Source organism: Choloepus didactylus, chromosome 22 (assembly GCF_015220235.1).
Source record: "Choloepus didactylus isolate mChoDid1 chromosome 22, mChoDid1.pri, whole genome shotgun sequence".
NCBI classification, from domain to species: domain Eukaryota; kingdom Metazoa; phylum Chordata; class Mammalia; order Pilosa; family Megalonychidae; genus Choloepus; species Choloepus didactylus.
This window is the reverse complement of record NC_051328.1, coordinates 6,596,525-6,622,283: the sequence shown is the minus strand read 5'-3', so window position 1 is coordinate 6,622,283 and position 25,759 is coordinate 6,596,525. Positions and strand designations below refer to the sequence as shown.

Sequence of the window (25,759 nt, the reverse complement as noted above, 5' to 3'; positions counted from 1 at the left end):
CAGAGCCAGCCCCGCGGCCGGCTTATTGGGCCAGCGCGCGGAGAGACAGGGGTCTGCAGCAAATCACGAACTAATTGATTAAGGCGAGCGGGTTTGAATAGCGCTGGCCCGGTGCCAATCGCCTTTCAAAGAGCCCCTCTATGATTAATCGCAATGCATTATTGATAATCATAATTATAGCAGGACACATGCGCGCTGCGCCCGGGGCCGGGGAGCCGGGGAGGGGGCGGGCGGGTCGGCGGGCGGGGGGAGCCGCCGCCGCCGCCGCCGCTCGATTTCCGTAATTTTGAGAAGATTTTTTTTTAGTAATTTTTTATTCTGCCCCAGCTGATGTTTGAGCCAGCATGTCGCGGAGGAAGCAAGCGAAGCCTCAACATTTCCAATCCGACCCCGAAGTGGCCTCGCTCCCCCGGCGAGATGGTGAGTGCTCCGGCCCGCGCCGCGGACACACACACTCGCACTCGCACTCACACTCACGCACACTCGGACCCACGCACCCGCGGGCTGGCCCCCGCGCCCCCTGCCCCGCCGCCGCCGCCGTAGCGCTCGCTCTGTGGACTTGGCTGCATTCTTCTTTCTTTTTAATTTTCACTTTGCTTTTGCTTGGCTTCCCCCTGCCCCGGGGAAAGCAAACACATCTCCCTGCAGGATCTTTCTGGAGTTGTTGGAATCTCCTGTTGGGAGGAGGGAGAGCATGCCTGCCTTTCTCCTCCGTCCCTGCTTTTCCGGGGAGCTTTTCCGGGCACAGGAACCCGGGACGCGCGGCTGGGGCCCGGGAGCCGGCAGAGGCAGTCCGCAGCTGCACGCTCAGGGTCCCCGCTCTCCCCGCGCGGTGCCCGGGGCCCCCGGCCCGGCCTCGCGGCCCCCGGCCCTTGTGCAAGCGGGAAGGAAGTTTACTTTGGGGTCGGGGCTGAGCTCCGGGCGAGGGGGGGAGCTCCTGCTCCGCGCCCCCCACCCCACGCTCACCTTCCACCTCGACCCGCGCAGCGGAATGGAGTGGCTTTGGGAGGTTCGGAGCTGCAAGAAGGTGGGGACCTGGGTCTCGCGCCCCAAATCTGACACGCTGGGGTCGCGGCGGGGGCGAGATGCCTTGTTGCTGCTGGTTGCTTCCGCGACAGAGTGAAGGCGCACGGAGGAAGGTGTCCGGTCCGGCTGCCCAAGTTTACCCCGGCATCTTTCCCCCCAACTCACGCACTCCCGCCCCCAAGAAAGCTTTAGAGTCGGTATCCGCCGGCTGAGCACCCCGGTATCCCGGACTTCCAGATGCGTCGGGGAAGGAGTCGTAAGGGTAATTTTTTTAGGGTTAGGGGGCTCTACAACCAGAGGAGAACCCTCTGAAACAGAGGCACCCGGTTTTTCCGATGGAGGCGACAACTGCGGAGTCCCGAACAAGTCCGGAACAAAGTTTGTGTCCGAGAGTTACGGCCGAGCGTAGGCGAGATCCCGGCCGGGAATTTGGGGCACGGAGGGAGGACACCTTGAATCCCTCCCGGTACCTGCAGGGTTTCATTTTAGGGGCCTCCGAGCTCCCAGGCCCAGCCCCGGAGGCGAGGGAGCAGCGCCCGGGCTCGGTTCCCGGGTCATCCCGACTCGAAGCGCGCCTCCCGGCCGCCGCGGGGACGAGGGGCAACCCCCGAGGGGTCTCCGCGGTTCCGGGTGCCTCTTGGGATGCTCCGGTCCCCGACGGCATTTTGGGGTATGCCGGAGGGATCAGGACCCCATGGGGCCCAGAAGCGCGCCCTTAGATCGTCACCTCTGTCCGCCAAACTGCGGCGGGCCGGGCCCCACGATCCGGAGGAGCCTTTCCCCGAGGCCTGCCTCTCAGTAGAGCCGGGGCGCAGGGACGCGAGCAGATCCCAGGCAGGGAAGCGAGGGGACCCCTACTCATACCGCCCCGGCCGTCGGGAAAGGGGGACTCCTGTAAGAAATGGGGACCCGGAACCCGCTTAATTGTTCATAATCTTTGCCCCTCATGTACCTACTCAAGCTTGGAGCCTTACCGAGAGCCTCTGCGGTTTCTCAGCCGGCTGGGGAGAGCCCCTGAACCCCGCTTATCAGCACAGACGAGACCGGTGCGCGGGGTAAATCGAGGTGAAATTAACCAAGGCCGCAGCCAACTCCTGGGGGTATTTTTCCGGGTATTCTCAAGCTGGTTTCTTCTGCTTCTCGCCCCCACAGTCATCTTTCCTAAAGTTCCTAGTGAGACCTTGCATTACCGAAATACTGTCAAAGTTAACAATTTGTCTACGAAAATCCAAACGGGAAAGAAGAGAGAGGTTTATTTTTCTGTATTTTGGTAAATTTGTACTGACTTTATACATTTTTAAATTAAAAAAAAAAAAAAAGTCTCAGGCTTTGCGGAGAAATGATGCTTGTTAGGTCTTTGCCTTCTCCTGCCGCCTTCGAAATCAGGAATTTTTAATAGTTAAGTCTTCTCATAAAGCGATAGCATAAAAGGAGTTCACTGCCTCTTACCATTATCATTTATTAGTGCTTTTTTTTTTTTAGTTTATTTGAGCTTTGAGGTAAATTAATTAAGTGACTAAATCTGTTCCTTTCTCTCTTTTTTTCTTTCCTTTAATTTCTTTCTTTCTCTTTCTTTCTCTCTTTTTTTTTTTTTTTTTTTAATCTCCAAAAGTAGTTCATTGTCTTAAGAGGCAGTCAACTTTTAGGGGCACCGTAGGAAAGAAACCCCCACCCCAGCCCCCTTCCTTCACGTCTCTCCACCCCCCCCCCCTTTCTCTTCAGTAGTAATGGTTTTAGGTTATGACTGTTTTTACATGGTTGAACAATAAGTTTGGGAGAAGTTGCCTAGAGGGTAGATTTTGTAATAGGGTTACAGGATTTAGTGTGTTGTAATAATATTAGTACACAACTAATCCTCTCCAATGCCTGACTTACAGGAGGGCCTTACATATCCAGTTCTTTTTATTTGGGAATATTTGTGGGATAAATGGCATTGAGAGTTCAGGACATAACTCAGAGTTACCTTTTAAAAAGTCACCTTTCCACATTGAATTCAGCCATTTCCATTCTCCCCAAGAAAACAGACATTTCAAGAACATTTTTTTTGAATAAAACACATATAAAGGTGGTTAAGTTTTAGAAGACAAACCCCTGTTCAAACCATGTGATTATGTTTTCTTATATCTCGAGATGGCCTTAAAATATGACAAGTGAAATACTGAACATAGCAAATTAAATCTAGTTTGTACTCTTCTACTGTGCTAGCACCTCAAATTTTAAGACTTTTACCCAGAATGGGACCTAGAAAAGTTTGTTAGCTGGCAGTTACCCGAGCACTCCAGGAGCAGCCCTAAAGCCTAAGGAGCTCCCAGGGCTGATGTGCTGTTTCTGTCATGCATGTGTGTGCTTGAGTGTGTGTATGTGTACTTACAAAGAAAACCCAAGCCATGCTAAGCAGCTACTCCGATAACTTCATTGGACCAAGTTCAAGGAAACTGGATTGTTTGGTCGATCTTATGATGTTGATATTTTAATCCTGTTGCAATATAGCTGTGATGCCAGAAATGCCCTCAATTAAAATGGGGAATTTTGAAATATTTCCAGTGAAATCAAAATTATGGCAAATAGGACTTGTCTCTTAATTGATATTCAACAAGTCTTGAATTACTCATAGAAAAATGACTACCACTGGAAAGATAATTTACCCAGACAAATCTTTTTGAGCAAAAGGAATACTGGATGAATTTACTGGTGTTCTTTATGTGTGTTCTTTACTAGAGATTTGGATTTCAGTACTGTGTGTGTGTATGTGTGTGTGTGGGGGGGGGGGGGTTTTGCTTTCTTTGGTGGTGTTTTGAAGATTCCTGTAACTTCATGGATGGCCTTTTCAGACTTCACTGATTTATTAAGAAAGTATTTTGGAGCTCAGCTGTTTCAAGGAGAAGATAATATTGGAAAGGAAATAAGAACATCATGAATTGCTGATAAAACATTGACTTTCATATACAGAATCATAAAAATTCCTTGTGTTTATATTAAATAATGAAAGTCTATTATTTACCAAAGTAATTTATTCATTGTGAGCATCTTAATGGCAATGCTGATTTCTGGACCCAAAAGGTGAGAGAGAGCTATAATTAATTGTTTTGTTTTGTTTTGTTTTGTTTAAAAAACCGACACCTGCAAGATAAGGCAGTTGGAAAGAATTCGTGCTTAATCAGGCCTATCTTAAGTTTGTGGCATAATGGAAGATTCTGGATGAGAAAATGCAAAATGTTTCTTGGGATTTGCTTGGGGCTGCACATACTTCCTAAAATGTTAAAAAAACAAACACACAAACAAGCACAATCTAGTTGGATAAGGGATAAAGGTGTATGAAAGTGAATCGGTGATACTGTAAGTTTTGTGGTTTATTTTCCATCAAGTTTCTCCCATGATTTACAGGCACAAGTACCAATTTACACGTTATTCTTTGGAGGCTTTATTCCATTTCTTTAGTCTTTTGGAGGCAGCAAGTCGTCTTTACCAACACATATCCTTTAGAAGTCAGAAACCCACATTTTTAATGTAGAAATCTTACTGGGAACGAGGGGGAGAAACAGGCAGATGACTAGTTAAGCTTTTTGAGATTGTTAAAAGCCAAGCTCTATACTGTAAGCAGAACAAATTCCTTCTGTAGTCTTTGCTAGGTTTTTCTAAGGCATATCCTGGTGCAGCTGGCTATATCTTCCAGAAATAGCCATAGAATATCAAAACTGAAGTAGTTTGGCCAAGGAGATGGTAAATCAACCTAGGAACCGGCACCCCTCCCCCCACACAGACAAGAAAAAACTTTGTGGGCCAGGCTTTAGAAAACCTAAATGTGTCCGGCTGTTTTAACCTTTGCTAGCCTCCTTCCATGCAAAGGTGACAAGGTCCAGATCATAATACGTCCTTCAGTATCTTCCCAGTGACCCCCAAATTGAGTCTTGCTAGTCACTTAGCAGGAAGTTCGTAGTTTATTTTAGTTTCACCTTATCAGCTTGGCTTCTTTTCCTAACCTTATTCCCCTGTCACCCTCAGATGCCAGACCCCCAAAGGGGAAGATTGACAGGTAGTTCCCATAGCTCGGTTCTACCCTCAAACAACAGGGATTTAGTTTCTTGTGCCTTTGCCAATGTTTATGTAGTCAAAGTTTAGATCTCGCCTTAAGGAGTCTCTCTTTTACGCGTCACTGGGATAGGAAAGCCACAAAGAAGTTTTTGAACAAACCCTTGCAACTGGAACCCCATCTGGTGTTCAGTTTGATTCATCCATGGAAAAGACATTTTCCCCCTTTCATTTATTGTGTACATTAGGTGGGTTTGGATTACTATTTTTAAAGGAGTGTCTTGTCCGCGTTGCTGTTTGTTGTTTGTTTTTTATTCCCCAGAAATTTCACTCGTATTCTTCCACTTGAGACTAATCCTGGTCAGAAAACTGAGCAAACTTGAAGGGTGCCAGTAAATTTGTCATTTTGGTTACATAGTGTGTAGAGGAAACATTAGACATTAAATAATGCACAGAATATGTTGTATTTAAATTTTCTTTGGAACCTTAAGCTGGACATTCAGATTCAGGCGTTTACCAGGTCAGCGCAAAAAAAGAAAAAAGATAGTTGATCAGAAACGTTTGTGACAGCCCTTCCAAATAGATGGATGGAAAGTAACAGCCTGCTAAAATTCTGAACTCCAGAATCACCATCATGAGGGGTTCTATTAAAAATTGTTAATGATACCATAAGGTAATGGGAAGTATGGTGAAGTGTCCTTCTGAGGAGCTCCAAAAACAAAAGCTAAATGCGGTAGAATAGGTTTTGTTTTTCTTTCCTGGCTGGCTAAACCCTTCTGTGTGGGGCATACTTTTATTTTTATTTTCTCAGTAGACAGGCTGAAACACTTCAATTTTCTGCTTCCTATTTTGCAGTGCTCGGTTAAGATGATGAAAAACTGACAAATTTGAATTGGGCATCAAGTACCCAAATAATACAAGAACCCAAACATCTAGGATTTTAGTATAATTGGGTGGAGCTATTAGATCTCCCACACCCAGACATGGGAAAAAAAAAAAAAAAGCACAGAAAATTCACATATCTTTTGGTGTGTACATAGTTGGAAAACCACTACTTCTTAAATTTTCTTATCGGACCAGGATTACAAAACTGCTTCAATTTATATGCAAAATTCATTGAAAAGGAACTGAAATGTTCTTTTCACAGTAGTACAGGGATCAAGGCAACTGTATTTACTGTAATGGGGTCACCAGTTGCAATCTTGTGTAACAGATGATTGAGTGAGATACAAGATAGCAGAGATTTTGGAAAAATGAATTGGAACATGTTAGTTTGGGGTTTGTTTTGTTTTTCTTTTGTTTGTTTGAATCTTATTACAACTTAAAATATCGTAGTTAAAGACTTCAAACTAGTCCTCATGTTTTGTCTTTTTTTTTTTTTTTTTTTTTTGCTGTTTCATTGGAATTCTGTTCAGAATACAGATAGGTTTAAAGTTAAGAATTATTACAGTGTAGCGACACCTGCTTTGAAAATAAATCAAAATAGATACCATGATTTTTGTGTGTGTGGTGTTCATAAACATCAGGAAATTAAATTAGTTGACTCTCGAGTGAGATCAAATATCAGCTTCTTAAAATGTTGTGAAAATCAAAGCTAAAATATGGACAGCTTTTTAACAGTCTCTTTCTTAGAAGCGAGTGGGAATTTTTTTAGGTGTCTATATTTTCCATTCAGTTAGCACAATCCTAAATATAAAAAGCATTCAGTTTGAAAAACTTAAAATTTCGAGTGAGTCTTGAGACAGCACAAATGCAGAATTCTAGCACAGGAAAGTAATAATCAGCTAAGTCCTGTAATGTAACCTTCCTTTTATTTTCTTTATATATTATGAGAATATCAGATGTTTGCAAGTTAGAAAGAATTAAAATGCCCTTTAATCGTGAGCACAGATGTGCTAAATATTTGAAGTAACTACATTGTAATGTGTGCAATTGATGAAGTCAGTTTTCTGATTTCCCTTGCTAGTTATTTAGTTCTGAATCTGTCATTATTTGTCTAAGCCCAGCTGACCAAGCAAAACTGTGTTTTAAAGTGGCTTTATGTTTTGATAAATGTGAGCTGGTTGAAGAGTATTTTCCACTGAATGCAGAGCTTAATAGAACATGCTGACATAATAGTTTTAATGCATTTTGTTGAAAATGTGTGAACAAACAGAATAGCTTTTGTTCCTTCATAATTGGCTGTAAAAGTAGATGGAAACATAACCATTACATATGGAAATGTGCAAAGAAAGAAATAACATTTCTGTTGAATATATTAGGAATTGCATTTCCTAGTTTAAAATAAGCATCTGAAATGGATGCATCATTTAAAATTGGTTGTCAAAATAAGAAGCTTTAAACAGAATTTTTGTCACATTATTTTTGTCCCAAGTTAAGCAACATAACTTTAGCGAATTTCACCTAATATTTTGTTTATATTATTTTAAGGCAGGGAGAGAGACAGAATGTGCTTAAGACGGCGCCTTGAATGTACATAGGAATCGGGCACCAATTAGGATGATTAAACGTTAAATGAAAACTGAATCATTATTGGTATTTTCTGCTACGACGAAGATTTGTTTGGTGGTGTTAATGCATTTTGCACTATACCCTTGTGGAGATTAAAAGATAGGTATTAGGAAAGCTAGCTTGTTAAGTATAACTTAGCTACTCAAACAGCACTCCCAGTGAATAAAGCGTGCATACGTTTGGCATACTTCGCCAGGGATTCTAGTCAACTTCAACACCACTCAAGGCAAACAGAGTTAAGGAATTTTCAGAAGTTGGTATTTAGGTATTAATTCTCTTTTCTGAAATGCAAAACTGCTCACGCTTTTTTTTTTCTTTTTTTTTTCTTTTGATGCTTACTACAAAAAGGCAAATGGCCGGCTCTTTTGAATTGACTCTTAAGTTTACAGAAAAGCAGCATTTTGATTTTGCATTTATTCATATCTGCAGTTACGTTCTCTTCCTGCAAGTTTTCTGGGAGATTCAATTTGGAAGTCATGCAAACTACCTATTATCTGACTCAGTTCTGCAGAAAAGCATGCAGGGAGGTAATCCTTGAATTAAACAGTTTTTTTTTTTTCCACAGCCTTTGGAGATGACCACACACCATTTGTACAACAGAAGTTGGTGTTCCCCATGCTGGGCAAACAATGGGACGCCATCCTGTCTTTGAATAGGATGTTAGCTTGGAGTTGGAGATTTTTATGTTTAATTTACAAATGGATCTTAGTGAGAAGAAATCTGAGCAACCAGTGGAAACAAACATGAAATAAAGGGATTTCATAATGAAAGGTTCAGGACAATCTGTTGAACAATTGATAACAGTTAAGAGCAAACTGTTTTTAAAGGCATTCAGACAAGGAGAATTGCAAGGCATTTCCAAACTCCAAACCAAGAATTATTTCTTATGGAATAGGAGCCCTTCCTCTTAACTGCACATCCTTCTTTAAGTTGCTGTTTAATCAGAACTATAAATCTTGTGCCAGTTTTTATAGATACAAAGAGTGCTTTTGATGAAATATTTAGAGGCATGATGTTAACATTTGGAGCTTACTGGTCGTTTATTCCTTGATTAGTGGAGTGGTAGCCTGGGTTGCATTCTTTAATTTTAAAAACAAACATGCCATGGGGTGATATCTAGGTGCCAGGCAGGCCTGGTAACAGATTATGGCCATAGTGTTTCTCTTCATTGTGTGTGTGTGTTGCTTTCCCTTTTGTATTCAGCTGAGGCTTGAGCTGGCTGGAGGGTTTGTTACTGATGTTAACTAAAGTACGTTTGTCACGGATCAGACTTAGCTCAGGTTCTAGGTAGGGGCTTGAGGTGATTTTTAGGTTGTCAGTCTACGCTTGGTGATGTGCATTTTGTTTTCCCCTTGTCAACAACTGATTGGAACCTGAATGACTACAAATTAGTTTAGTGACAGAACAGACTGTCACGAGGTATCTTGGAATCAGTTGAAAATGAATAAGGTTGACAGATATTCAAGAGTAATGAGTCCTCAGAATGATTGCAGGACACTCTCTGGACAAGTAGACAATAAGGTGTATAAAATGTTGGAAATCGGTATTTTTGCTATGGAATTTCATTATGCACCAATATCTTCAGTTCCATAGTATTTTATATTTTGATGGGTTTTGGGAAAGCCGTGACTCTCTAAGATATCAGACTGACAGGAATTCCTCCTGTACCCTTAAAAATTGATTATGAAAGTTCTTAGGCAATAGTGATTGCTTTTCAGGGCTACAGCTTTGAGCTTTGCAGGTAGAAAACAATGAATTAACCTTTTTTATTCTTTTTTTAAGTCATAGGTGACTCTTGAGTGCTCTGGCTCCTTTCTAACCCTGCGCCTTTTGATATTTGTAGGAGACACGGAGAAGGGTCAACCGAATCGGCCCACTAAGAGCAAGGACGCCCATGTCTGTGGCAGGTGCTGCGCCGAGTTCTTTGAATTATCAGACCTTCTGCTCCACAAGAAGAACTGTACTAAAAATCAATTGGTTCTAATCGTCAATGAAAATCCACCTTCCCCTCCCGAAACCTTCGCCTCCAGCCCCCCTTCCGATAATCCTGATGAACAAATGAATGACACGGTTAAGAAAACAGAGCAAGTAGACTGCAGTGACCTTTCGGAACGCAACGGACTCGACAGGGAACAGTCCATGGAGATGGAGGCCCCCGTCACTAGCAGAAGCGGTGGCAGTACTTCCGGCGGCGGCGGCGGCGGTGGCGGCAGCAGTGCCATCCCCAGCTGCAATGGCACCTCCACCACAGGTACCTCAGCCATCACAACCTCTCTACCTCAACTCGGGGACCTGACAACACTGGGCAACTTCTCCGTCATCAACAGCAACGTCATCATCGAGAACCTCCAGAGCACCAAGGTGGCGGTGGCCCAGTTCTCCCAGGAAGCGAGGTGCAGTGGGGGCTCCGGGGGCAAGCTGGCCGTCCCAGCTCTCATGGAGCAGCTCTTAGCTCTGCAGCAGCAGCAGATCCACCAGCTGCAACTGATCGAACAGATCCGTCACCAAATATTGCTGTTGGCTTCTCAGAACGCAGACTTGCCAACGTCTTCTAGTCCTTCTCAAGGTCCTTTACGAACATCTGCCAACCCCTTGTCCACGCTCAGTTCCCATTTATCTCAGCAGCTGGCAGCAGCAGCTGGATTAGCACAGAGCCTCGCCAGCCAATCTGCCAGCATCAGTGGTGTGAAGCAGCTACCCCCAATCCAGCTACCTCAGAGCAGTTCTGGCAATACCATCATTCCACCCAACAGCGGCTCTTCCCCCAGTATCAACCTGTTGGCGGCGGCAGTGACCACCCCATCCTCGGAAAAAGTGGCTTCGGGCGCTGGTGCCTCCCATATCAGTAACCCAGCAGTCTCAGTGTCATCCTCACCAGCTTTTGCAATAAGCAGTTTATTAAGTCCTGCATCTAATCCACTTCTACCTCAGCCGGCCCCTGCTAACTCGGTTTTCCCCAGCCCTTTGCCCAACATCGGAACAACTGCAGAGGATTTAAACTCCTTGTCTGCCTTGGCCCAGCAAAGAAAAAGCAAGCCACCAAATGTCACTGCCTTCGAAGCGAAAAGCACGTCGGACGAGGCGTTCTTCAAACACAAGTGCAGGTTCTGCGCCAAGGTCTTTGGGAGCGACAGTGCTCTGCAGATCCACTTGCGTTCTCATACTGGAGAGAGGCCGTTCAAGTGCAACATCTGTGGGAACAGGTTCTCCACGAAGGGAAACCTCAAGGTCCACTTTCAGCGCCACAAAGAGAAATACCCTCATATCCAGATGAACCCATATCCCGTGCCTGAGCATTTGGACAATATTCCCACAAGTACCGGCATCCCATATGGCATGTCCATCCCCCCAGAGAAGCCAGTCACCAGCTGGCTGGACACCAAACCGGTCCTGCCCACCCTGACCACTTCGGTTGGCCTGCCGTTGCCCCCGACGCTCCCCAGCCTCACGCCCTTCATCAAGACGGAAGAGCCAGCCCCCATCCCCATCAGCCATTCTGCTGCCAGCCCCCCAGGCTCGGTCAAAAGCGACTCCGGGGCCCCTGAGCCACCCACAAGAAACCCTGGTGGGCTCCCAGAGGATGCCGAACGGTCCACGCTGCCAACTTCCAGTGGGCAAACTGAAGAGAGCGGTGGGGTCGTCACCTGCGTCCCGACAGCGAGCAAGAGCTCCCTGAGCTCCCCGGCGGTGGACTCGGGCCCGGGCAGCGCTGCCACCTTCACCAACCCTTTGTTGCCGCTCATGTCAGAGCAGTTCAAGGCTAAGTTTCCTTTTGGGGGACTGCTGGACTCAGCCCAGGCATCGGAGACGTCCAAGCTCCAGCAGCTGGTAGAGAACATTGACAAGAAGGCAACCGACCCCAACGAGTGTATCATCTGCCACCGAGTCCTCAGCTGTCAGAGCGCCTTGAAAATGCACTACCGGACACACACTGGGGAGAGGCCCTTTAAGTGTAAGATCTGCGGCCGGGCTTTCACCACGAAAGGGAATCTCAAGACTCACTACAGCGTCCATCGTGCCATGCCACCTCTCAGAGTCCAGCATTCCTGCCCCATCTGCCAGAAGAAGTTCACTAACGCCGTCGTCCTGCAGCAGCACATTCGAATGCATATGGGAGGCCAAATCCCCAACACCCCAGTCACCGATAGCTACCCCGAGTCCATGGAATCAGACACGGGCTCCTTTGATGAAAAGAATTTTGATGACCTGGACAACTTCTCCGATGAGAACATGGAGGACTGTCCCGAGGGCAGCATCCCCGATACGCCCAAGTCTGCAGACGCCTCCCAGGACAGCCTGTCTTCTTCCCCTTTGCCCCTAGAGATGTCAAGCATCGCGGCTTTGGAAAATCAGATGAAGATGATCAATGCCGGCCTGGCGGAGCAGCTGCAGGCCAGTCTGAAGTCGGTGGAGAATGGATCAGTAGAAGGGGACGTCCTGACCAACGACTCGTCCTCGGTGGGTGGAGACGTGGAGAGCCAGAGTGCTGGGAGCCCGGCCGTTTCAGAGTCTACCTCTTCCATGCAGGCTCTGTCCCCCTCCAACAGCACCCAGGAGTTCCACAAGTCCCCCGGCCTCGAGGAGAAACCACCCAGAGGGTTAGCAAGTGACTTTGCCAATGGTCTGTCTCCCACCCCAGTGAATGGGGGCGCTTTGGATTTGACATCTGGTCATGCAGAGAAAATCCTCAAAGAAGATTCTTTGGGAATCCTCTTCCCTTTTAGAGACCGGGGTAAATTTAAAAATACTGCTTGCGACATTTGTGGCAAAACATTTGCTTGTCAGAGTGCCTTGGATATTCACTATAGAAGTCATACCAAAGAGAGACCATTTATTTGCACAGTTTGCAACCGTGGCTTTTCCACAAAGGGTAATTTGAAGCAGCACATGTTGACACATCAGATGCGAGATCTGCCATCACAGCTTTTTGAGCCCAGTTCCAACCTCGGCCCCAATCAGAACTCGGCAGTGATTCCCGCTAACTCCTTGTCATCGCTCATCAAAACAGAGGTCAACGGCTTCGTGCACGTTTCTCCTCAGGACAGCAAGGACACCCCCACTGGTCACGTCCCCTCTGGGCCTCTGTCATCCTCTGCCACATCCCCAGTTCTGCTCCCGGCGCTGCCCAGGAGAACTCCCAAGCAGCACTACTGCAACGCGTGTGGCAAAACCTTCTCGTCCTCGAGTGCCCTGCAGATTCACGAGAGAACTCACACTGGAGAGAAACCCTTTGCTTGCACTATTTGTGGAAGAGCTTTCACGACAAAAGGCAATCTTAAGGTACCCCGCTCTGTGCATACCTCACCCACCCTCTTGCCCTGCTCTCTCGGTGCCACTGATTGTTTCTGATGGCTGTTCCCAGTGTCATCACCCCAGCCCCTCAGGGAGAGAACCCCCCCCACACACACACACACATAAGGGAACTTGCTGCCTGGGGCTGCCTGGGGAAAATTGGGGGCACCCCCACACATCAGGAGGGTGGCAGGGACCAGAGCTGCCTGCAGGTTGCCGAGTGTCAGAGGGCACTAAATAATTTTGCACCTAAGCAAGGCAGCAGCCTATCTCTGTTGTCTCGCTAAGTGCACCAGATGAATTGCTTTACCTACCGAATAAGACAGCCCGGCATTGCCAGGGGGTATTGATTGAAGACCTCTGTGTGGCCTGCGTGCTGCCCGTATCACTTAATAATTACGGTTCTCCTCGGCGCCTGCACCTATTTGTCATAACTGTGCAGTTCAGCATGGTTTGTTTTGCTCAAAACAATAACGTCACTGCTCTGCTAATGGGTATTATGATAATTGATTATACAACATTTCCTACTGATATGTGTTGGAAATAAAGCAAATATGCTTAAGTTCTAGAGCAACAGTTGAACGCTCTTGCTGTGTACATTTTTCTGTTGACAGAGTATTTCTCTAGAGATTGCTGCCAGTAATGCGAGATGAATAATTACTTTCTGGCTTTTCTCTGCAGACACGGGCCCTCCAATGGGCAATCAGTGAGGGGTACTTTCTCCCCATCTGAAAAGGACATTTATAGGGTAGAGGGTGTCAGATACAATCCTTACCATGGCAATGAGAGTGGACATAACAATTCTAACCCTGAAAGGAGCTCTCTGCGACTGGCTGGCTTGCTTGAGGCCATTATAAGCTAAATACGGGTAATAAAAAAAGAGTAAGTAAGGCATCTCTTTTGCCAGGGAAGAGGAAAGAAGGACCAGGGCTGCAGAGAGCAAACATGTTATTACTAGTTGACGGGAGTGGATGGTTCCCGTTTCCTTTTCCACTGTCTGTCACATAATGAGAACAGACGTTTAGGCCACGTGCTTTGTCGAGTGTTGGGATATGAGTTGAGACAGATTCAACTATTAAGCCTCTCCCTCTCTCCTCTGTCTCTTTCTCTCTCCCCCTGCATCTCAGGTGCACATGGGCACCCACATGTGGAATAGCACGCCTGCACGCCGAGGCCGGCGGCTCTCTGTGGATGGCCCCATGACATTTCTAGGAGGCAATCCCGTCAAGTTCCCAGAAATGTTCCAGAAGGATTTGGCTGCAAGGTCAGGAAGCGGGGATCCTTCCAGTTTCTGGAATCAGTATGCAGCGGCGCTCTCCAACGGGCTGGCGATGAAGGCCAACGAGATCTCCGTTATTCAGAATGGTGGCGTCCCTCCAATTCCTGGAAGCCTTGGCAGCGGGAGCAGCTCACCTATTAGTGGGCTGACGGGAAATCTGGAGAAGCTCCAGAACTCCGAGCCGAGTGCGCCTCTGGCCGGCCTGGAAAAAATGGCAAGCAGTGAGAACGGAACCAGCTTCCGCTTCACCCGCTTCGTGGAGGACAGCAAAGAGATTGTCACTAGTTAAAGGAACTTGAGCTCGAGAAATAACATTCCTCTTCCGAAGGCCACCTCTGGTCACCTCCTACCCGTGGTCCCTTCCCCCTGCCCTGTGGTCCCCCAGATCTATGAACTGCAACTTTATGAAGATGGTCTTTTGTACCTTGTTCAACTTCTAGAGTTCTAAGAAAGCTTATTTATTAGTGATATAACCTTGCTTTGCAAACAGAATGCAAGCGTTAACTTTGGTCTTCTGTATTTTGGACTAAATACTAATTGACTAGAGTGCCGTAAGCTTGCTGTAACATTTATGGCAATCGCAAGTTGCCCTGCTAGGCGGTCTTAATCTGGCATTAACTTATTTTCTATATCCAGTTTAATATGAATCTGGTGTTGATGCAATGCCTCAGTGATGCATTAGATCTCTAATAAAGTCTGTATATAAATGTACACTTTGATCCTGCTGGAAAATTTTATCAGCAAACACATTGTCTAATCTTTCGAAACAGATTTAAGGAAAGGACTAAAAGTAGCCTGAATAGTGTGGTTCTCTGAAAGATTCGGTTTTTTAATTTTTATTCTAAACTTCAACCTGGTTTTTTTTTTTTTTTTTTTTTTTTTGGTAGTTTAACCATTTCCGTTTTGAACTGCTATTTGTATTGCGCTTTTTACTTGAGTCGTCCTCAATGTTAATAAGTTTCTGTACAGTAATAAGCACGCAGAATTCTTTAGAGAAAATACAAGTGTTGTTTTGGTAGTTGAAACTGAGACGTAACATTTTGCCTTGTAGGTATATTCACGATAGAAAATGTGTGCTGGAATTTCACAGTGCTGCTAAGTAAGCATCTTGAACAACCTTCAGTGGAGACAACGTAGATGCTCTTGTGCATACAATAAGAAATATCACTTTCATTAAAATGTACATAGGTTCCTTACAAGAGCAGATGCTTCTTCTTGATCAAGAGAAAACAGGTATAGTGTTTGTTTATTTTGTATTAGGTATGGAAGGAAGAAAAAAAAAGGACTGTTACATGCACTTTCTTGGAAAGTTGAAAGGAAAGGGGGGGCAATTTCTTTAACATTTAATACTAACAACAGAGATACTGTAATTTTACTCAAGTAATCAAATACATTTTTTTTGCAACAGATAAAAGAAAATACTGTGTCTGTGTTTTTAGAGTGCATTTCTATTTAACCAGACCCCTAAACGTATTTTAACTTTTCCCCTAGTGCCAGTAAATTGAGTATGTGAGTGTGTCTCTGTCTAAATAAGGATTGTAAGAAGCATAACAAGTAAGGCATTGCGTGGGCCTGCATTTTTTTTTTTTTTAATTTTGAAGCTATTGATATTTTCACATTACTTGTTTGAGAACTTATTTTATAATCTTTCTGCTCTTTTCTCAACACCGCCCTCCTCCCTCGGGGGAAAAAAAAAGAAATGAAGTGAAATAAAACTTTGTTACTGAATGTTTCATTCAAACAGGTAAGTTTCCTTAAGCGGACATTTGTGCAGAGCTAGACTTCAGCTTTATTTCAACTCTCCCGGTTTCACTTCACTGGATTCGGTCGTGTTTTTTCAGGCGGCTGCGGCAGCAGTGCTAGAGAATTCCCGATGCAGCGGGGTTATATAATCGGACTGCGAAACTGGGCCTCAACCCAAAGAGGTCAACGTGTTCTTTATTTAATTACTCTTTTAGGCATTGAAACACACATACATATTTGAAAGAAAAAAAAAATTCAACTCTAAGGCATATTAGAGTCGACATGAACATTTCATCATCAAAATTCAGTTGGATTCTTCCTCTCTCTCTAATGTTCTTTCTGAACACTCGGGGGGAGGGCAAACCGACAGGGTGGAAGTTGTATCTACAGGAGTCAGCGAATTTCTCCTTCCAGGGAACCGGTGGCTCCGCGCCCAGGTAAGGGTCGCCTTCCCATAGACGTTTCCACGGGGGCGCGGGCCACGCGGTGACCAGCCGGGGCCGCGCGCCCCAGACCTTGTCATTGGACTCGGGCACGAGAGGGCGTGGATGGGGGTGTGCGCGGCGTCGGTGCAGAGAACCATCTCGACGTTTCAGCACCCGAAAATTTAAAGGGCGGTTATTTCTCAGGTGCGTCTCCCATCACCTCCACCCTCCCTTCCCAGGAGAGACCCCTTTTCTCAAAAGTGGGAGCAAGGAGAGAAGGCGCGCCGAGCTGGCGAGCTGGTGTCGCGGAGAGGGAGTTGAGCGTCTTCCCGTCGCGCGGCGTGGCGAGGAGAGGCGTGCCCCGGCGCTGCGCGGGGTTGGGGGCCCGGTGCTCTTCCGGTGCGCCCCGGAGCGAAGCCTGGGGCCATCCTGCGGGGATCTGCGAGCTGCGGGCAGCCGAGAGCGGCGCGCTTGGACGGCACCCACCGCCGGCACACACCCCGGCTCCCGCGCGCCCCCGCCTCGCGCGCGGCCCGCTCCAAAGGGGTCGGGGGGTCTGAACCCCGACGCCGTTTCCCAAGGGCCCTCTTCCTGTCGCAGCAGTCCTGACACACACACACACACACACACACTCACACACACACACACACGCACGCACACACGCTCGCCGATTCCTGTCGCAGCACTCCTGACACACACACACACACACACACACACACACACACACACACACACACACACACACGCTCGCCGATTCCGAGCTGAGTGGCGCGGGGGTCACGGCCCTGCGCACCCCGGGTTGCGCCTCCCTTTCAGCAAGGCGGGCCGTGGGGCAGAGAGGCTTTTTTTTTTTCCTTTGCCCTCTCGTCACCAGCCTCCTCGTCACCAGCCTCCTCCCTTCTAGCGTTTTCTGAAAGTGAGTTAAGGGGGACAGTGGTAGCTTTTCGTTTAGACAGAATGTCTGAGACAACCCAAGTCCTGAGGAAAAGGTCGGAGCCTCAGCGTCTGGGGCTGTCTCCCTCCCTCCCCCTCCTCCCACTCCCCCTTTGTCTGCCTATCCATCTGTCGATCAAATATCTTTCTAATATATTGATCAGTACCTCCCCATTGCTTTTTCCATCCATTTCCAAAACAAGAAGTCGCCCTCAGCCCTGCTTCCCCGCAGTGTGATAAATACTCAGCCTTTCGGCTCAGCCCTGAAGAAGAGAAATGGATACAAATTTATAAAGCACCGGGGTTTATTTTAAGGCGGTTGATGCTTACACAACACCCCCATCTCAAGCACACCCCCGACCCCCGCGTGCCTTCGCCTTTCTTGTCCCCTCCTGAAACTTGAGGGGCTTCGAGGTCGTTTTGGAACCACCGTGGACAGAATGCACTGAAGGAAGAAGGGCTGCAGCTGCGAAGAATGGTGACAGCAAAGTTCACACAATTTTTGAACTAAAAAGATTCATTTTGGTGACTTATACTCCCAGCTAATTAAAAAAGAAAAAGTCAGTCGCTGCCAAAAAAAAAAAAAAAATACAAAATACAACGAATAATGTAACACCCCTTGTGTCCACCATTCAAAGTTAACAAATGTTGGCAACTTCTTGCTTTCTCCTATTTTTTTTTTATTTTTTAGCAATATCCTTTCTGCTCCTCCCTTTCTGTCTCACTGTGTCACTACCATCCTCTTTCCTTCTTTTCCTGTGTCTTTCCTTCCCTATCTTCCTCGGTGTTTTTTTCCTTTCTCCTCCCTCCCTCCAATCACCCCCACCCCCACCCCCCTTCTTCTCCCTGGAAAATTTAGTTGGAAGAGCAGTTTGGTGATCAACAGGGACCTGAGGAGGAAAAAAGGAAGAGAGAACTAATAACAGACCCAGGTGCCCAAGAGATCCCCCCCCCAATGTCCTTTGCTGGGGTGGAGAGGGGGAGGCTGACAGTAAGGCAGAGACAGTTCTTGTAAACCACTTGGAGATACCTGAAGCTGACTTTGGGCCTCAGGTTTTCAGACCTCAATCCTCACAGGCTAGGTTTATTCAGATGGCTTTTGGGGGAAGCAGTCATTTTTTTTTTTTAAAGTAGAAAAAAAGTGTTAAAACAGAAAAAAATCCTAAATGATTTGCAGTTGACATAAATTTCTAGCAATAGATTATTTGCTTATTGTTTTTGGCATGTTGTGAATGTCGAGAATAAGAGAACTTAAAAAGAGAAAAAAAGTATTGCTCCTACTCTGTTAAAACTTCGCAGTCCTGTTAGAAAAATAAAGCAATGGAGTCTTTCTAGGAGTTACATACTCTACCTCAGATGAAACAAATGTCAGAAGGGGTAACAAAGTGGGAAAAAATGTAAAGTGAATTTCAAAGGGCTCCACAGTAAAGCGCAATCGGAGATTCACGGAAAAGTGGAGCCGGATAAGACAGGAATTAGGTCATCCCATTCAGACCCCAGGAAATATGTTTAGATCAAAGCCTGCTCCGTTAGAATAAACAAAACGGGACCATTGGGCCCTACCAATATTTTCTTCTCAGTGCTAAGGGCTGCTAATCTAACCAGCTCTATTTGATGAAAGGGGGTAAAAATTACAACTACACAAATGACTAAGTAAAAATAAGGATGTCCTCTCAACTTATAATCGGAAGATAAAGATTTAGATTTGAGCTAGAAAGTAACAAGATCCAGGCCCAGATCAACACAAACTTCCCGGAATTTTAGCACCAAGTAGAATATCTAATCCCAGCCCATTGTTTCCCCCTGCCCCTTCCCCCCACCCACCCTGGTGCAATTGAGTCTGCCAGATGATTACATTAAAAAATTGTTAAATTTTAACTACAGTCTAAGAACGTTGCAGGAGGAAGACTTTTGGGTTCACTTAATTTACATTCCTTAAGGATCTACCCCCTCTTCTGCCCCTCCACCAATCCCACTGCCGCCCACCCCCCCCACCCCCACCCCCACCCCCGGGAGTTGTTGGAGTGGCCAGGCCTTTATTGTGGATGGTTCTTTAAGCTCTGTCTGAAAGTTTGGTCTCTCTTTCCATTGTAACCACAGATTGTCAGAGGCCTGGAGCTGGTGTCATCTAAACCTGGCTGTGTTGATATTTTAGCAGCTAAGCCCAAGAACCGTGTGAAGCTTCCTTTCACCACAAAGTTGATGGCCTTACACCAACTGCCAGGGAACATTCAATACATAGAAACATCCAGAAAGGGACAGGAAATCCCAGAGAAGGAAAATTCACCCAGGCTAAATCCAGGGTTGTAGTTCCTTGCTGAGCCTGGTTTCCTCTTAACTGTTTAAACATATGATTTGGCTCCTCTTGTGTTTCTACCTCCATCTGAGCTCAAGTTTACTGAAGACTCGTTGCACACTTGTCTGCTTGGCTGTGGCCCTTTCTGAAGCCAGGGACGAGTGGGGGATGTGTTGGGCCTCTAGAAACACTACCAGGAACAGCCGTCTTCTGTGTGGGGTCCTTGGCCACTCACCTCCCCAAGGGCAATTCCAGGATCAGCCTAAGACTTAGGTTCTGAGAGAGTGGCACTGGGCTGGAGACCCCACAAGTCGTTCTTCCCTGTTATCCCCAGGGTGGACCTGGTGCAGCCTCACCAAGCACAGTTGGATCCTGACATGGCACATCTGTTGGGATGTGACGTGGAGAGACCAGGGATCACACATTCAGTGTCTGGCCCAGACCGGAACCTGTATCACAGGTGTGACAGCAGGCTCCACTGCTGGCATAAGGAACAGAAAGAGGACTTCTTACCAGTCTACAGTCCATAAAAGACCTACTAACTCCTAATGTCTCATCTCTCTTGTGATTCCTAACAATCCAGAAGTAGGCAGGGCCACTGTCATTTAACAGATGACAAACTGAGGCCCGGAGAGCAGAGAAGGAGCACTTGAACAAGCCATCCAGAAACCTGGAGCTGTCAACACCCTAATGGCAAGCCTTGGGGAGCAGTCATAACTTCCCTGATCCATGGTACCATATCCCCATCTTACAGCGAAGGTGTGATTCCCTCAATAATATTTCCCAGTAGCTTCCATCACACTCTTACACCCTCACGATTTCCCTTATCCGAGCACCACCTTGACTATTACTTAATATTCTAATTTAAGTTGACTTCTTTTTTAATACTTAAGGTCTTTTTATTTTGGAAGGAATGGGAAACACTGGATTAGATTCTCTCTAATAGTCTTCCCCATTCTTTGCAGGAGAAATCCTTACCATGCAGTACGATTTCACGTACATTCAGTGATGTGTCTAAGGTCAAAATAATATGGACATAATCTTAATGCTTCACTTAGCTACGTCCTTTCTTTGTTCTCTTCTAACCAAACGAGGTCTGTGAAATCTGAGTTTTATTTCCTGGTCCCCATCTCCCTCCCTTTACCTGTCAACACACACCTTTGAATGGGGCCAGAGTTTTAGAAGGTGTGAGTTGTGATCCATTAGTGCATCACGACATCAGTACTGTAGGCCATCACCAGCATTATTTTTTAATATAGCAGAATAAAAATTAACAGAGTATATCACACATAGTAAGGGTAAAGAGTGTTTCGTGAAACTTCTTTCAGTTTGTGCGTATGTGTACTAGGCCACATGATAAATGTAGTTTTTACCATAGGTTGCCATCAAAAAAGCTTGAAAAGCCCCTGAAAAATATGGTTCTCCCCTAGGTTTCTCACCCAAAATCACAGAATCAGAGGCTTAGAGAAAGGTCTGGCAGTAAGGTTTGGGGGGTAGGGAGACTGTGGATGGCACAGGTAGATACCCCAGGCTCCCAAGTTCCCTTTGTAATCACTCACTCATTATGCAGAGTTTTCTAGCTGCTGCTTCTGTAAGGAAAGAGAGGCTGGCAGCTGGGCTCATGGTGCCGGCTTGTGCGTGTTCTCCTCTCCCAGGCTGCTTCCACATGGAGGATTTTAATAGCATTTTGTCGTCAAGGGGATTTCTCCTTAAATATACACATGCATGCAAAAGAGAAAAAAAACTGTGAGTAGGAAAGCTTAATTACTGTAACAAGCTGCACTGTCCCTTTAAGATCCCTCCCCCATTGGTAATTGGGCTCAGCTCTTAGGTAACTAACACATCTCTCCCAAATCCAGCTATATCCAAGCATTCTTAGTCACTGTGCTAACTATGGGGCCTAATAGTATGAAGCCTTAAGAAATCTTTCCTAGAAGGGTTCCTTTAAAAACAGTGCTCCAGCTGTATGAGGGTACCAGGGGCAACTGATTGTACACTTTGGATCTTTGGATAATTGTATGGTATCTGAACAATCTCAATAAAAATTAAAAAAAAAAAACAAAACAGTGCTCATAAAAACAGTGCTCATATAGGCAGCTTGTCTAAGGACTTAACCAAGATCTGAATCTAAAACGCATATGCACACACAAACACACACATTTACCAACATCTCCAGAGCTAGGAGTGGCCAAGGAAGAACTTCTTTGGATGGAGAGCTAGGGCCTGAGTTATTTAGATTCATCCCTCTCAACTGGGGTGCGGAAGTGACTTACAAGAGGTCAGCTACTCAGTTGAAGACCCACATTATAGTGTCTTAACCTTGAATCCCAGTGAAGTATTTCTTATTTAAATTGCAATTAAAAGAGTAGCTATGGTGGTTTGCATTATAGGCATCAATTCTTCAGCCCTCTCTCTGTCCCTTGACATGGGACTTGCAGTGTCTTCCTACCATGGACAGGGTAACACCCCCCCCCCACCTCTTTGGTTTTGGCCATGTGACTTGCGTTGGCCAGTAGAATGAGGCAGATACAATGGTGTGTCAGTTCCAAAACTAGGCCCCAAGAGGTCTGCAAGTTTCCACCTGTGCTCCTGTGCCTCTGCTGACTCCATGAGAACATACCTACTGGTAGAGGATGAGGGCCACATGGAGCAGAGCCACCCCCTGACAAGCCCAACCTAGATCGGCCAGTTCCCAGCCAACTGCAGACACTTGAGTGAGCCCAGCTGTGCAGAGCCTACCCATGGATCTGTGGGAATAAATCCTTCTTGTTTTAAGCCATTGAACTTGGGAGTGTGTTATGGCTTGAACTCTGTCCCCCCGTCCCTCCCCAAAAGACATGGTCAGGTCCAAATCCCCAGTCCTGTGAATGTGAGCTTATGTGTAAATAGGATTTGGAAGACACTATTAGTTAAGATGAAGCTGATCTTGATTAAGGTGGGTCCTAATCCAATATGACTGGTATCCTTATAAGGAGAGAACATTTGGACAGAGTCAGTAGGAGACAAAGAGAAGATGGCCATGTGACAGAGGCAGACATTGATTGAGTCATGTCTCCAATTCCTGGCAAGCCACAACCAGAACCCTTACAGATTTCAGAAACATGGCTCTGCCAATATCTTGATTTTGGAATTCTAGTCTCCAAAATGATGAGACAATAAATTTCTGTTGTTTAAACCAGTTGGTCTGTGGCACTTGTTATAGCAGACTTGGCAAACTAATACAGGGTGGTTTATTATTTAGCATCACTGGGACCATAGTTCACTGTTCCAGTAAAATATATTTAGCAATTACTAAGTGTCAGGCATTGTTACGGATATTTTACTTGAATTAACATATTTAATCCCTATAGCAACCACACGATTTAAGTATTAACATTATAACCCCTTTATGGATATGGATAAGGAAACTAAGGTAAAGAGAGGTTAAGTTAAATGTCCAAGGTCACACAACAGTTAAGCAGCAAGAATTTGAACCCAAACAACCTGAGCATGTATACTGAGTTCTTTTGCTCTGTTACAGATCTTCCCAAGAAGCTCACACTTTCAGTCAGGATTCTCCAGGGAAACAGAATCAACAGGATATATATATGTAAATATAATGAGCTTTATTATAGGAATTGGCTCACACAATGGTGAGGATTGACAATCCCAGATTCCATAAGGCAGACTGCGAGTTGGGAACTCTAATGAAGGTTTTAATTAATTCCCCAGGAGAGGCTGCATGGCTGAATTAGAGATAAAAATTACTGCTTTTGACTGCTGAAATCATCGGTTCTCACTTTAAGGCCTTCAACTGATTGGATGAGACTTCTTTTGTTGCTGAAGGCAATCCCCTCAGTTGATTGTAGATATAATCAGCCATAAATGCAATCAGCTCACTAATGATTTAAGTCAAAATATCTTCACAGTAACAATCAGCCCAGTGCTTGACCAAACAACTGGACACCATAACCTAGGTAAGTTGACACATGCAATTAACCATCACAGTCCACCCCTTGTCAACTTAGCACCCATACACATCTCCTTAAAACATACTTGATCTCTAAATAAAAACAATAATAGTTACATACTCACCTAACAATATGCGACTGCCCTGTGTAAACCAGAAATGCATGAACTGTTTCCTCAGAAGAGGGTGCAGGTCCTTGGGTAATATTCACCCTTGAACTTGATATCCTATAACTTAAATTCTATGGCATTAAGTTAATACAACTTATATTATATGATAAAGGGATAAGCTAGGGAAGAAAAAAAGATACTTGCTTTATGTATATACACAAACATATTCATAACAGAACAAGGAAGAAATATTCATAAACTTTATAGTCCTTGTTCTAAAACTGGTCACATGGTTGTAGTTCATATTTATAACTACCTTCTTCCACTACCCATTCCATATTCCCTTTACTCTCGGCAAGCAGCTCAGTTGGTCGTGTCTCTTTGCCTGGTGAAGTAACCCAAACCTTTATTCCTGAAGGTTCTGAGCCATTGGTAGTTCTGCCTGGATTGGGTTGTTGTAATTTTCCATTGATTTTAATCATAGCACATGGAAGTACTAAGAGATGCCCAAAGGATCTCCTGTATTCCAGGCAAACTCTTCTTTACCTCTACTGTATAGTTGCAGTCTTATATTCCCTTGAGAGTCAAGATCAATCACCCCAGCCAGTACAGTAATCCTTTTCCTTGCCTGTTGACTCAGATGCATGAGGAGCCCAAAGTGGGCAGGTGGCAGGTTTAGCTTGCAGTTCAGCGGAATCATTGTTATGTCTCCTGGTGGAAGCACTCCTCCTTTTGGAACTATGACCTGTAGAACAGCAGAGCTTAAGGTTGCAGAGACAGGAAGCAAACAATTTTCTAGTGGATCACTAGGGATAATAATGAGTGCAGCCACTCACACTTCCACCCCTTGATTCCTGGACCTGTGTATCCTGGCTACGGGAGAAACAGGTGGATGCTGACTTAGAGCTTACACAGCCTCCTGGAGAACATCACCCCAACCCTGTAAGGTATTGCCAGGATTTGGTGCCATAATTGAGTCTTCAAAGGTCCATTCCACCATTCTATTAATCCATCTCCTTCAGGATTATGGGGAACATGGTAAGACCAGTGAATTTCATGAACATGTGCCCATTCCCATATTTCATTTACCATGAAGTGGATTCCTTGATCAGAAGCAATGCTGCATGGAATACCATGATGGTGGATAAGGCATTCTATAAGTCCATGAATTGTAGTTTTGACAGAAGCATTGCATGCAGGAAAGGCAAACACATGTCTGGAGCATGTGTTTATTGCAGTTAGCAAAAATCATTGTCCCTTCCATGATGGAAGTGATCAAACATAATCAACCTGCCACTAGGTAGCAGGATGATCACCTCAGGGAATGGTGCCATATTGGAGACTGAGCATTGGTTTCTACTGTTGGCAGACTGGGCACTTAGCAGTGGCCGTATCCAGTTGGCCTTGGCAAATGGAAGTCCATGATGCTGAGCCCATCACATAACCTCCATCCCCACCACCATGACCACTTTGTTCATGAGCCCATTGGGCAATGGTGGGATGGCTGAGGAAGGAGCCCAACTTGTATCCACAGAGCAGGTCATTCTGTCTATTTGATTATTAAAATCCTCCTGCTGAAGTCACCCTCTGGTGAGGATTCATGTGGGACACAAGTATTTTCATGTTTCTTGCCCACTTAGGAAGATCCATCTATATACCTCTCTCTCAGACCTCTGTGTCACTAGTTTTCCAATCATGTTCCTTCCAATCCCTGACCATCCAGCCAAACCAATGACCACAGCCTGTGGATCATTATACAAATACACCTCCATGCAAGGCTTGAGGCTCTGCCCACCAGGATGATTTCTTTTCATCACTGTCCATCAGGGATGCCCCAAAAATGGGCCATAGAACTGTAGCTGTCCACTTTCAGGTGGTACTTGTATATTGTGTGGAACTGTCTGTTAACCAGGCCCAAGTTTTCTCTTCCTCAGTCAGTTGTTCTTAAGGAACTCCCCACAAGGCCATTACTATGGTCTGGGAAAAAGAAGGTAATGTGGTAGGAGTGGGGGCCATTGACATTTGGGCCACTTTCTCATGTAACTTACTTGTGCCTTCAGGGCCTGTTTACCTGATCTCATATAGATACCACTTCAGTTTTATGGTGGAGTATGACTGTACACACCCAATTTTATACTTTGTGGGTCAGACAACACCCAATTCATG

The 25,759-nt window shown here is 45.6% G+C and overlaps 1 protein-coding gene across 2 annotated transcripts; it reads left to right on the top strand.

The window, feature by feature from the left end:
- The first annotated feature begins 260 nt into the window (after positions 1-260).
- SALL1 (spalt like transcription factor 1) lies at positions 261-15,729 on the top strand. Of its 2 annotated transcripts, none has more exons than XM_037816319.1 (3): positions 261-420; positions 9,410-12,846; positions 13,986-15,729. In XM_037816319.1, the coding sequence occupies exons 1-3, from the start codon at positions 345-347 to the stop codon at positions 14,424-14,426; spliced, it is 3,954 nt and encodes a 1,317-aa protein (XP_037672247.1). In that variant the 5' UTR covers positions 261-344; the 3' UTR covers positions 14,427-15,729. The 2 variants fall into 2 exon arrangements, with proteins under 2 accessions (XP_037672247.1, XP_037672248.1); XM_037816320.1 differs by lacking the exon at positions 261-420 and adding an exon at positions 8,023-8,093 and having other exon boundaries at positions 13,986-15,728.
- The last annotated feature ends 10,030 nt before the right edge of the window (positions 15,730-25,759 follow it).